General features: G+C 42.1%; 1 protein-coding gene across 1 annotated transcript in view; it reads right to left on the minus strand.

Moving 5' to 3' along the window:
- LOC112115974 (VWFA and cache domain-containing protein 1) overlaps positions 1 to 14142 on the minus strand; it is a 194665-nt gene that overhangs the window by 10502 nt on the left and 170021 nt on the right. Inside the window, exons 17-25 of the mRNA XM_026656018.2 lie at positions 9276 to 9398; positions 6690 to 6789; positions 6508 to 6624; positions 5497 to 5657; positions 3351 to 3437; positions 3012 to 3128; positions 1764 to 1915; positions 1416 to 1577; positions 253 to 330 (exon numbers count right to left, since the gene is read on the minus strand). Of these exons, the coding sequence (XP_026511803.1) occupies positions 253 to 330; positions 1416 to 1577; positions 1764 to 1915; positions 3012 to 3128; positions 3351 to 3437; positions 5497 to 5657; positions 6508 to 6624; positions 6690 to 6789; positions 9276 to 9398 (1097 nt within the window). The remainder of the gene's footprint in view (positions 1 to 252; positions 331 to 1415; positions 1578 to 1763; positions 1916 to 3011; positions 3129 to 3350; positions 3438 to 5496; positions 5658 to 6507; positions 6625 to 6689; positions 6790 to 9275; positions 9399 to 14142) is intronic.

Below are 14142 nucleotides of genomic sequence, written 5' to 3' on the forward strand. Positions count from 1 at the left end.
CTAATAAATTTGTTAGTCTCTAAGGTGCCACAAGTACTCCTGTTCTTTTTGCGGATACAGACTAACACGGCTGCTACTCTGAAACCAGTTAATACTTTGGCCCTGTTATTTTCCAGAGCAAAGCTCACACTGTCATATCAAGGTGTTAAGAGAAATGAAAAACCCTCCACACTATAACAAGCCCAAGCAAGAAGCTCGGGAACCCTTAGCCTAATACTGGCACATTTTACAGTGACACAGCTCAGCACTTACTGATTCCTCTGTCTTCATGGCTGTCATCATCTCTCTCATCCCTATCATTCTCCAGGTTGGACATACGCACTGACATTTCTACACACCATTACAAACAGAAAAATGCAACTGTTAAGTTGATCCAAAATGTTTCTCTTATTAACAACTGTCAGCCTGGTGGAGTGGTGGAAGCACTCTGCATTATCGTGCTGGAGTACTATGCTTTGGGAATGGGCTTTGGAATCCCTGTTTTGGGGCTGGCTGGGGACTAGACGTACCAGGAAGAGGATATGCCAGGTACCCTTGAAAGGAACTGTATGTGTAAGACTTGAGTGATGCAGAAAGTTTAGTGAACAGGCTCAGACTGAGTCAGTATGGTCCAGTGGATAAAGCCCTGGACAGGGACTCCAGAGACCTGGGTTTTATTCTCAGCTCTGAGACTTGGGCAAATCACTTCCCCTCCCCATGCCTCTGTTTCCCCTACCACACTTTGTCTGGTTGACTACTTAGATTGCAAACCGGATTGCCCTGCCTCTCACTATTGATACAGTGTCTAGTACAATAGAGTCCCAGTTTCAGCTGGAGCTTTTTTTAGTATTAGTGTATGACAAATAAATAAATAAATAAATAAATAAATAATTTTTGCTCTTCTTCCCTTCCTTTTGAAGTAAAAGATGCCACAATGATGAATTTCTCTCAGAGTGCAAGAGAGGAGTCAGGGAGAAAAGATACAACCAAAAAGCAGCCCCGGAGGAGGCATTGTGAATATTGTAATTCTAATAAACTACTGGCAACAGCACTATTACTTGCTAGAAAACAATCTACTATTCAGAAGTTACAGGACTGGTATTAAGCTGGGTTTACTGCTTTAGCTCTAGGAAAGTCATATCCACAGAATCCTGAGACTTGTTTTAGCATTTTTTGTCCAGGTCTTCCCAAGGAGACAGCAAGTCTAGCTCTGTACCCAGCAGAGGGCAGTGGTACACAAGTACATTGGACAGTAAGTACATCAGTTATGTAAGGAGGGGACTGGGAGATAAAATGGGAATCAGAAGAGAAGCAAGAATAAAGGATTCCCAAAGGATGAACCAAAAAATGATCTTTGAAACTAGGCAGAAGAATGAACGAAACAGCTGGATTTTTATCCTCACTGCGAATATCTCCCTCACAACTTATCAGCTCACCCTGTGCAGCAAGAGGTGACATGTGCTGGTGACTCCTCCGGTGGATCTGGTGACGATATGCGTATACTGCCAGAACGAGCACCATGATGCATCCCATAATACCTCCGGCTACAGGACCAACCGGAGCACTTTTTATCATGTTCAAAGTGACCACCTCATCTCCTTAAAAAACCCAAAAACCAGAGCATAAATACGTTGCAAACAAGTTTAAATCAGCATTTCTATAACATTAAAATAAACTCAAGGCTTCAGCACATGACTTTTGTGCACCTACATTGATGGTGTATGCAACAAAATACTGGCAGTTTAACAGTTAAATATATATCCTCATTAAAAAACCAGAATTACCTATCGCACCCATGTCATCCACGTAAGGGCTTTTAGCTCCCACAATGCCACCAAAGCATTCCTTCTGAGGTGCGCAGTAGGATTTATCCAGATGGGTCTTTCCATCGCTGTCCACCATACACCACTCACAGTCCAACACGCCAAAGCAATCCCTGGAAGTGAAGAAAAAGGCTGGCTTTACCTTAAAGAAAATCATTTTTGGTTGGGTGTATCTCAGTATATTCATAGTCACTAGACAACTTGGAACCAAAATCGTCCATAAAGCCTCACAGCTCTGATGATTGGCTACAGAAGTGTCATAAGGGTTTAAGTTACACAAGGTAAATCATATGGGGAAAGAGCAGCTTTGTCATAAAGGGCCAGATTCACTGGCCTGCTCTCCTCTTTCTGCTCCACTTAGGCAATGCTAAGGGAGAGCAGACCGCCCGAAACTCCTTGGCTGGAGACTCTCTCAGCATGAAGGAATCCCTGTCTGGGTCCTGTCTCTCTCTCTTCGAATGCCCCAGTGAAAGGGGTGTTTCGGCTTGGGAGGGGCACTGATAAGGTGTGGTTGAAGCATGATGCACTCTGGCTTTATCCAGCTGATGGACCATTTCTTGGAGACCACAGCCAACCGGCACAAATCAGAGCAGTCCCCAGGCTGTTCTAACCAGTGTCAGGGGCAGAGAATCAGTGAGCTGTAACTGGTTCCCTGCCACTCCTCCTGCTCTGCCACACTCCACAAAACTGAGTGCTTCAGAGAATTTGGCCCTGATCTTTGCTAGCCATGACCTGAGCCACAAAGCCTACTACACTCATATCACAGTTTAAGTGACACATAGTTTATTTTTTGCTGACAGAAATCCTTGGTTAAGCAGTGCCTACTCCCAATGTTTCTATGACCACTCTCCTTTTAAGATCTGCTTCTCAAAAAGTGTAGGCAAATATTGTGGCACTTTCCCCTCTAGCTGAGAGGTGGAATTCATTGTCCTTTCTACAGCTCATTTCTCCTCTCACTTACATTGGTGCATTCCATTGACTTCAATGTAGTCAAGAAAGGGTGTCACTGAGGCTCTCTAATGCATTTAATAGCAGATAGATGATTCAAACAAGTTTACTGCATGGCGGCATCAGGATCATGGCTGCAATTTTATAGCACTTAATTTACTTAGCGTCAAGGGAAGATTTGTCTGTATTAGAATAAATAACAGCGCCTAATAATTTCAAGCCCTGCACGTATTTTCAGAGAGGGAAAACATTGCACTTTACCCACTCTCCAGCCTCTGATTACACCGCGTGTTAATACATTGTGGAAGAGCATCCTGTAGGCTAGGATCAATTGCTGTGAATGCCATCGGTTCCTGGTGGACTTCACAACTAGGATTCCTACAGTGGGGAAAATAATTGAGATCATGTCACAAAAAAGAATTGCAGTAGAGCCAATCAAAAAAATTAAACTTTGCTAAGTATAATCCAACTGTTTAATCACTCTATTCTATCGGGCACTGCATATATGGTAGCATGAGAAAGTAGTCCATATTCAAGGGTTATAACATTTAATACTCACAATAACAATGTTACTCGAGTTTTAGAGATACTTGTTCTCACCTGCTTTCTGCATTGGTAAGGTTGCCAGTACATTCATTGACCTCTAGAGGGCATTCACAAGGGCATTCACATTCGTTTTGTTCCATTCTTTAGAAAAAAGAAAAAATGGCCAGTTGCATCAATATAAAGTGAAGTCCAAATCCTAATCCCAGCATACAGCCAGTGTTTTACAGACCATGTACTAAAAAGACACCCGATTTGTAAGACTAAACTGGCTATTTATTAAGGCAACTATTTATTTACCAAGACATTGAAACTTCAGCTAACATTCTGGCCTCATGTGCACTGGTTGACTTACTAGTGCAGGGGTAGGCAACCTATGGCACGCTTGCCGAAGGCGGCACACGAGCTGATTTTCAGTGGCACTCACACTGCCCGGGTCCTGGCCACCGGTCCGGGGGGGCTCTGCATTTTAATTTAATTTTAAATGAAGTTTCTTAAACATTTTAAAAACCTTATTTACTTTACATACAACAATAGTTTAGTTATATATTACAGACTTATAGAAAGAGACCATCTAAAAACGTTAAAATGTATTACTGGCACCCGAAACCTTAAATTAGAGTGAATAAATGAAGACTCGGCACACCACTTCTGAAAGGTTGCCGACCCCTGCTCTAGTGCCTTCTCCACAATCTACCCTCCAGCAACCTGGGCTCTTCCCTCCAAGTTCCATGCAGGTTGCTGCAGCTGAGTCATTAGGAACTCATAGTCAGGCTGAGCATTAGGAACTCAGCTGGGAGACAGGAACCCTCCCTCCCCCATGTGGAACAACTCCTCTGCTCCTATTCTGAGTTGCAGAAGAGAAGAATATCCCCAATGGACCTGTGGAGCTACTAGCCCTCTCCTTGCCACATTTCCCAAGCCCCTGAGTGCTAAGAAGCAGAGAAATCTCTTCTTCCTCCCCCACCGCATAGCTCTCCAGGGTGATCACACACAGAGCTCCTTCCCTCCTGTGCAGCTTTACCACATTGTTTTTATTGTAGTCAAGACCCTTTGCAGGGACAGGGTGTGAAGGCAGTAAGCTTGGCACCTATGTGACAACCCATCATATTCCACACCCAAAGGCAAGTGTTAATAGGCTGTAAAGAAGGTCCTGTTTCTGCAAACCCTCAGACCTGGGAGTGACTTTGCCCCAGATGAGTACTCCCATTCAGTTGAACTATTTATAAGCAAAGTGATTCACATGCCTGAGCCTGAAACAAAAGGGAGCACTGGCAAAAGCCAAGGAATGGAGGGGAAAATGGCTTAAACTCCCACAAGGCTTACATGACAATTTTTTTTAAACTACTGTGCACCTGATAAATCTGCAAACCCTTATAAAAGAGGAGCATAACCCTACTCATTACACATAAAATATGTTTTATTTATGCAGGTACAATATTTGTTTTGCTCTGACACAGGAGTTGCACCATACATGTTAGGTTTCAGAGTAGCAGCCGTGTTAGTCTGTATCCGCAAAAAGAACAGGAGTACTTGTGGCACCTTAGAGACTAACAAATTTATTAGAGCATAAGCTTTAGTGGGCTACAACCCACTTCTTCGGATGCATATTGAGTGAAACATATATTGAGGAGATATATATACACACATACAGAGAGCATGAACAGGTGAGAGTTGTCTTACCAACTCTGAGAGGCCAATTAAGTAAGAGAAAAAAAACCTTTTGAAGTGATAATCAAGATAGCCAAGTACAGACAGTTTGATAAGAAGCAAGTGTGAGAATACTTACAAGGGGAGATAGATTCAATGTTTGTAATGGCTCAGCCATTCCCAATCCCTATTTAACCCTGAGTTGATTGTGTCTAGTTTGCATATCAATTCCAGCTCAGCAGTCTCTCCTTGGAGTCTGTTTTTGAAGTTTTTCTGTTTTAAGATAGCCACCCGCAGGTCTGTCATAGAATGGCCAGACAGGTTAAAGTGTTCTCCCACTGGTTTTTGAGTATTATGATTCCTGATGTCAGATTTGTGTCCATTAATTCTTTTGCGTAGAGACTGTCCGGTTTGGCCAATGTACATGGCAGCAATGTACTCCTGTTCATACATGTTAGCTTAGCCTACGAAATGACCAGTGCTCTCGGTCTTCATTTGCAATAAAATAAAAACCAATACCTGCACTTGCCAATTCATTTCAAATCACTCTTACCTGTGACAGTTCAGACAGAGCCTGTCTACCATACTGCAGGCACAGAAAGCAAGAGAGTCACAGGTTTCATTGACTATTCCAACAAAGGCATTGGTTCCAGGTATTCTTGTCAGTCTGTATTTAGAACAGTGGCTGCCATGCACTAGGTTTGTCAGATCACCCTAGGGCGAAGCAAGGCATGTCAAAGATGTAGTAGGAAACATACTCTCTAGTGAGTTGAAATCTTTCCCCCTCCCCAAACACATTTATAGAACCATAAGCTGAAGCAAAAACTACGAGGGAACATGAACGTACCATGCCTTTTCTTCAGATAACAGGCATACAAATTAACTCATCAGCCTGCTTGGGAGATGAGCAAAACTGGGCCAGTACTGGATGACAAAGCACTTTCCTAAAGATTAACAACATTTGTTTATCTTATAACATTATGATGTGCCATAATGGGCTCTAGTCTAGTAATCCTGCCTGACAGCGGACAATACTTCATTCAAATAAATCTCTCCTCCCTTCCCTTCCTCATCATACCAATCAAGGATGTGCACAAGTATGTGTGTGTGGGGGGAAGCAGGGGCACAGCTCTCCTCTCCCCCCCCCAAATAGAGGTGGGGGCACAGAGTCCCTATGTGACAACAGAGAGGGTTGGTGACTGGACATAAGGAGCTGGGATCCACTGCAGAAGACTCCAAACCAACATTTAAAAAATGTCCTTAATAAAAGATAGGGAAAATAACTTCTCAGCGCTCACTTCTGGGCTAGCTTATGTAACGTTTGGCAAATACTCACATTCATAATCCCTGGCACCACTCATGTGAGCAAAGTTTGTACAATTTAGCCCACTGATTTTATGTTTCTACAGGGCCACCATGTGCTGCCCTTCACAATGAGTTGGTTTTGAGTTTCCGTTTGCTGTTCTTGGTGATCAACATTGACTGCCCTTTGCATCAGTCAAAGTAAATCCAACCCAACCAAAATACATTCCAAAAGTAAAACAAGAAAACAAACAATACGTACCACTAGGCTAGTGTTAAATTTATAAAACCTCTGAACTGTTCTGTCACTGAAACTGTTGCAGAGGTTTTTCTTCACGAAGTTTGGGTGGTTTAGAATGTCATTTGCTACCAAGGGTTCCTAAGAAGACAACAAGAGAATTTTACTTAAAAAAAAAAAAAAAAAAAGACATGATTTAGCCAAACCTTGTGTGTAATATGCTGCTGTTCTACCGGAGCATGACCTTTAGGATCAATGAGAGTTGGGTGTGCCACGAGATACCCTCTATCCTCCATAATAAAGCACCTGCCCAATATAAACAAAATGCATTATTCATGAGGTTTATTTATGTTTTAAAGAAATGGGTAGGTTAAATATGGTTGTAAAAAGAAGCTTGAACAAAAACTCTGTCCAATACAAAAAACAGTCTGTTAAAAATTCAGTGGAAATAGTTTTAAAAAGAACATATCAATATTTCCCTGAAGTTTACAAACCAACCAGTATTGCAGCACTGTACTAATACTTGAGAATTTGAAGGTGGAATTGACTGGACACAGAAATGAGACCACTTATTTTATTTCCATTGTCTAATCTGCGAGAAATGCACAAAGTAAACCAATAGCATAAATAGCGAAAAACAAGATTTTTAGAAGTTCTAACTGCTTAACCTGAAATGCTAATAGTAACAAATGTAAGGACTCTCCTATGATTTTCCACCAGACATTTTCCTTTTAAAGTAATGTTAAGTTTTTAGTTTCATTTTAATAGGGGGGAAGTCACCTCCACTTAATAGTCTTATGAAAATGTGAATCTCCATTAAACTCCTAATTCACACACCATTTCCCTTCTTATTCCCAGCTCTTCCAGAGTGACTTTGGGGAAAGCATGTAATCTGTGCCTTTGCCCCTCCATCTGTAAAGTGAGGTGTTGGGAAGCATCATTCCATAATGTTCATAAAGCGCTTTGAGATCCTCTGATAAAAGCTTACAGAAGGGCAAATATCTTATTTTCCTTCTCTCCCATGTCCCTTTCCTGTCACCCTCTTTTCCCCAACCACCAATGTCAACCCTTTTCTCAGGCCTCCTTCTCTTTGCAAGGCCTTTCTCTCACTGGCAGTCCCTCTGCACAGCACGCCTGTCTCCATCCCTCTTTCTGTTACCATAGACACAGAAAACAGTGCTACAGGGGAAGGCAAAGGAGCAGATATCCTAGGGAGAGGGCTTAGTCTGTGCAAAGATCAAGAGAATGTGTGGCCACAGAAAGAAAACTGGAAGAGGTTAATGTAGGCCACTTAATGCTCCTGAAGAACTCAGCAGGGGTGGAGCTAAAGTCCCCCAGCTTAACCATAGCTTTGGCTGGGTCCTGCAGCTGTGCATGCAAACCCCCTGCCTCCGGCCTGGGGCTATGAGAAACTGCAGGAGCGGCTTTACAAGTGTACAATTCCCACAACTGCGTGTACAGTGTAAAGTCCTGACTGTATCACCTAAATGTAAAAAAAACGCATACATAATTTTAAAGGTAACCTGCACAAAAAAATAGATAGGGTGTACCCTTTACAATATAAGAAGGAGGCATGAAAAGTTAACAGAATTTTTTTCCTACTAACTTTTGTTTTTACATTAGAAATGTAGGTCTTGTCTGCTGTTTTTCCTGGAAGATGTCATAGACAACTCACGAACTAGTAGACTTATGATCACAACTACCATGGGATGAATCCTGATTGACTGGAGATGGAAAATTATTTTTATTCTGACTGTTCAGTCTAACCGTTTTGGGTTGGGGTTTTTTGTTTTTGGTCTGGCTTTGAGGACACCAATTTAAAATCAAATCCCTGACAAACACTTGGAAGATATGCTCTGAAAAAAACCAAAACAGATTCAACGTCATAGTGCTTTCCAGGACTGAGAGCTCCCAATTCTATGTCCTGTGATGGAGAGTTACAGCAAAGTACTTAACCCAAGACTTGATATTCATGATATTGTAAAGTTGAAAGAAAAAAAAAAAAAAAAAAGGAAGCACCCATCCCTTTTATTACTATTTGTTTTTGACAAAAACAAAAGTGAAAACAAAACAAAACAAAACAAAAAATCCCAAGGCAAAATCCCTGACAGGCCTTTTTTATACACCACAAAAGCATAAAAAAGGTGTCACATACATTTTTACCTTAATTCAAGATCTCCTTTAAGCATTCCAAAAATACTTTATCAAGCTACTCTATCCATAATATAGAGGATTTTTGCAGTGAGTCTTCAGTGGAAGGCCAAAGGGAAAATGAAACATTCAGACATGTGTAGGCCACACCAAGTTAAAATAAAAAATGAGTCCAGGCATATTACACTACATTTGTAGTATTACTTATTTGATGTGACAACTTAAACAAAATAGTGCTGAATATTTATGCTTCAAATCAATTAAGCGGATTGTGTGATTTTCATATGTAAACAAATTTTGTTCTTTCATACTGTCAGTGTCACCAGTTAAGTATCTAAAAATACTCCAGGATAAGAACGAGTAACGGAATGAATGGAAGCTGCGTTCATCTTATAATGGATTTATGGGCATTTGTATTAAGCCTGAATAATACAAGTAAGAATGAATTATTTCCCCTTTTTATATTTTATTGATTGTTCATATACGTTCAATGTCGGATATCAAGAGTCCAGATTGTCCTGATGAGGATAAAGACTGCAGATTACAATACAGGAGGGTGAGCCAGAGCAAGGAACAGAATGTTTGAAGATATACCACATGAAAGGGAAGACTAAGGCTAACTCAGTAACCCAAAGGTGTACCTTATTTTGTTGCCTCCATCTTGGTTGCAAACTGGTAGCAAGTCCATTAGAACCTTATAGAAGTACCGCAGAGTAAAGTCAATGCCCATCACAGCCACAGACTGTCCTGAAGACATTTGTGCACTAAATAGAAAAAGAGAAGCAGATTGGAGGACTATATGAATAACTGAGCATTCAAAATACTTTATTTACTTCATATCAAACTCAGCAATCTACAGACAGGCATCCAACCCCCCCCGAGCATGTAAATGACACCCACGCAGGCTCAGAGCTGCACTCAGTTAAGAAGTGTAGCTCATACCCCTTTCAGGCTTATCTAGCTTAGGATAAAAGGTATTTTATAAACACATTTGCTGAAATGTTTTAACTAGCACATTTTGAAACCCACTGTGAACCGGACAGTTGTATTTTAACATGCCATTGCTGGTCGAGGTGAACAAAATGCCCCCACCTAGGTTTTACCTTTACCAGTTGGGTGTTAAACCTGGGGTATATCCCACAATGGAACAGGATCATGGCTGAGTGCTGAAGAAACCCAAATTTATCTCCCTGCATTTGATCTCATTTATATGCAGCCCACCCAGGATTTGCTTAGTGATTCAGCTTGTAGCCCTTGCATAGCAGAAAGCACAGTAAGAATGGGAGTCCTTCTTCCAGATGTTTTGCTTGAGCACATCACTTGCACTCTTTCTATAGCAAGAGTCTGTAGAGAAGAAAGCCTCAGATACCAGAAAGACTCATTTTCCACTGCATTCCCTTATGCCATATGATCTGGTCTTCATTATTCCAGAGTGATTTTTTGCTCGAAAGCGAGATGAAAGGCTCAAACATGGTGAAGAGATCTAAGCAGGTAATTTAAGGGGCCAACAGATATTCACTTTCATTACACACATAACAATGTAAGTTAGGGTTAAAAATACCCTAAACAAAAAAGAAAATACCCTAAACAAAAAACAAATTATCCCTCCCCTCCCCCGGCATCACCATAGTTCACAGCCCCCTTATGCTCAGCACCAATTACAGAGCAATACCTGCTTCCTGGGGGAGGATGCTGCTTAAAGAATCTTTTCAGCTTCTCGGGAACTGAGTGGCCTGCAGACCTTCTGCTTATTACAATTTTTATGGCTTTTTACTCACCCTCCTACTATGGCAAAGGGAACATGAAGCCCCTCTTCAGATTATGTGAAACCTCCCGGGGGAGGGGGGGGTAATTTGTTTTTATTCTTAATCTAAAGCTTTGTCTTTACTACTTATATAGTTTAAACTCTTTAAAGTGTAATCTTCTCTAGCATAAAGAGAGGTTGCCCCCTTCTGGTCATAATGTTTATTATTTCAAATTGTTTGGAAGTTACAAAGCAGAACACAAGACGACACCATCTTCCACGCTTTTTTTAAAAAAAATTTTAAACCGTTTTCTGCAGTTCTTCAAAACCTCCTTTTTGCATAGGACAGTTCACACCTCTGGTTTTTATGCCACCGAGGTGTGTGACTACAAACCTCAAAGTCAGCTGGCAAAAAAATGGTTCATGTACAAGCACATTAGGGGCTGAAAATATAGTTAATACTATACTAAACACTCCTTGCAGACAAAGACTGCCATGTTTAACATCCTATCAAGTTCATCACGGTTAACCCTGGGGTGAGTCCTTGCTGACATGATGATAGACACACACTGAGGGCTAAATTGCATTTAAAATCATGTTAGTTAACGTGTTCTGCCACAATGTAATTTTCCAGCATAGAGAAACCACACTTGGACATAGTAATGAAAATTCACATTCAGGAATAAAGCAGGATCTTCAGTTTTTGTGGATGATTAAGAGCAGCAGCTGCTGCGCATTATAGTATCCTGTCCATATGTGGAGGTCTGCTGGTGTCCCCATTTTGCTCAGCAGCTCAAGAATACACATGGTTACCTTAGCAACTGACACATCAAAGACCTACAAAACACAATCTTGGAGCACATATGCCAAAGTATTTTTCACAACAGTGCTGGAAAGCTCTCCTATTCCTCAATCATTTGCCTTTATTTTCCCACCCGTGCTGTTTTCTCCATTAACTGTGCAGTACTCCCAAGAGTGCTCGTGGCCAGAGACTGGTGGCCGGTTAGAAAGTTCACAACAAAACAATATGCTTTCTTAGGGTTCTGGTTTGTTTAGAGGGTTCTTGTTTCACTAAAAGAGCCCAAACCAGCAAAGTCTCCAGCGACATTCCCTTTTAGGAGGTTAAGAGCCTGTGAACTCCAAATAGGGTGACCAGATAGCAAGTGTGAAAAGCCCCAAATATCGGGACTACAACAAAGAGGACATCATATCTTATGACATCACTTGTGTTTCCAAAGCTCCCTATCCTGGCAAATCCTTCTTCCTTTCTCAGGAGAATAGCCTAGATGCTCCCTGTAAATGTCCCTGAGCCCAGGCTCTTCTAGATAGGACATCAACTTCTTCTTCCCACCTCCACACTCTTCCAGGATTTAACCCCCAAATCCCCATGCTGCTGTCTGGCTTGGCAGGGCCTCCTCCTAGGAGCACCACGAGAGTGTGTGACAGGAAGAAGGGACCCCCTTCTTTGGGATACTGTATACCAGAGGTTCCCAAACTGTGGGGCATGCCCCCCTACGGGGGGTGCGGAGGAATGTTCGGGGGGGGGGCACAGCAGGGCCCGGGCCAGCCCCCATGGGTGGCGGGAAGGGAGCGCCACCCTGCCTTGTTCCACACTTAACTCTGCTCTAGCCCTGCCCCCAGTCATGGCCCTGGCTCCTGGCCTCGCATCCAGACATGGCGCCGCACCCAGCCCTTGCCCTGCTCCTGGCCCCAGATCCGCCCTCAGCCCCCTTACCCCTCTCTGCATCTCTCTCTCTTCCCTCCCCCCCCCGCCCCAGAGCGCTTCCAGCCCTGGCTCCCGGACTGGGTGTTAAGGGGTGTGTGACCCTGAAAAGTTTGGGGACCACTGCTGTATACCCACTTACCAGAGATTATGTTAATGCCTGTTTCCCTTCTAAGCACCCTATAATAGGAGAATAGACCTATTTAATTTAATACTATTTTGAAAATTTTTAAAAGAATTTCATCTGTGAAGATAGAATCAAAAATGTCAATGCCTAGATACAGCAGCCAATGGAACGGGACAGCTGGCCTCACGATCAGGGCCAGCTCTAGGCACCAGCAAAACAAGCTGGTGCTTGGGGCGGCACATTTTTAGGGGCGGCATGGCCGACGCCAGAATGCCTCCCCTAAAAATGTGCCGCGGCCGCCCTAGCTCACCTCTGCTGCTGCTGCCTGGGAGGGAGGGGGAGATCCCGAGTGGCCGCGGCGCGCAAAATGGCTGTTTCGCGCGCCGCTGCTCCCCCTCCCTCCCAGGCTTGAGAGCCTGGGGGGAGGAGGCAGGGCTGGGGATTTGGGGAAGGGGCGGAGTTGAGGCGGGGGTGGGGGTAATTAAAAAACGGGGGAGGGGGGCGGCCAAAATTGTTTTTTGCTTAGGGCGGCAAAAATCCTAGAGCCGGCCCTGCTCACGATGCAGCAGGGGCTTCTTTGCCAATATTCCAGATGCTGACCATCTGATGATTTTTCACACAAATAAAAAGCAGATCAATCAGTTCTAGTGGATTAAAGAAACCTGTCTGTGCTATGACTCCACCTATCTAAAAGAAAGCTGGCCTGATGAAGTGTTCGTGCTCATGTTGTTCCACAATATATGCACTGAGGTCCATAATTTCAGTCAATCCTAAAACTGTTCCCTGCACAAAACTGAGCCCGCACAAAAATTGTGCCTTTAGTTTTGTGAAGGCAAAAATCCACAGAAACATGAGGTCATATCTATTTGCATGCGCAAGTCAGGTAGACATCACAGAACACAGTGTGTAAAGACCGGTTTGCAGTCTCAAAAATGTTACTAGTGGCACTTTAGAGGATGGTTTTGCTAACTTAGCTCTTGAAGTTTAATCCTATAAAGGTAAATAATAATGAAATATCTTCCCAGCGACAGCACTAATTAAGACTTTTTGTCTGTAGCTATATTTTACCTACAAATCCCTTTGGCCATATCAAGCATATAGTCTTTTAATAGATACATTAAATTAAATCTGTTCTTATCTTAAAAAATTTCAGGGAGACAGGATTCCAGTGTAATACAATCATATTTGGTTCTATATAACAAGAAAGAGAACTATAATGTCCTGAAGATGTCTTTTCTCTCTCTCTCTCTCTCTCTCTCTGTAAAAGCCATACAAAAGGCTTCTAAAAGTATTATTTTAACTTCACTTTTGGGTACTAATCCCTTCCAATTATCTGATATATTCTGTAGTAGAAAAAACATTATTTTGTGCATGGATTGTCTTTTTCCCAACCTTTGGAAGCAAATACTATCCCGTATATAATAGGAACAAGAGAGAAGCAGTCATTTCATTGATGTATTCTCATTACATCAAACATCAACAGAAGAAGTTCAAGTATTGTGCACTGGCAAGGTATGAACAAGATGATCACACTGGCTGAGAGCATGGAAGAAGTTAAGAGGCACAATCAAGTGAAAAATTATATTTGAACGAGGAAATTAACTTCGGTTATTAATTACAATTTAGATTATTACAATGAAAACATTTTACTGCTCACTGCTGCTGCTTATTTTCTTGGGATATTTCATTCAGCTTGGACAATGAAAATTTATTGATCAGTTTCACTTTTGTTTATAGGTCTCTTTGCAATTTCACTTCCTGGTAACATAATGCTGTAATATTAGGTCCCAAACAGCAGCAGGAACTGTTTGAATCTGAATAGCTGTTTCTAATGAAAACATTAGGCCTTTGGAATGTTTTTTTAAACACAAAACCTAATTTGGGGGCTTATCCCATGGGACAATATCCTTTTGA

The sequence above is a fragment of the Terrapene carolina genome, unplaced genomic scaffold (assembly GCF_002925995.2).
Source record: "Terrapene carolina triunguis isolate 2854851 unplaced genomic scaffold, T_m_triunguis-2.0 Scaffold211, whole genome shotgun sequence".
Classification (NCBI taxonomy): Eukaryota; Metazoa; Chordata; order Testudines; family Emydidae; genus Terrapene; species Terrapene triunguis.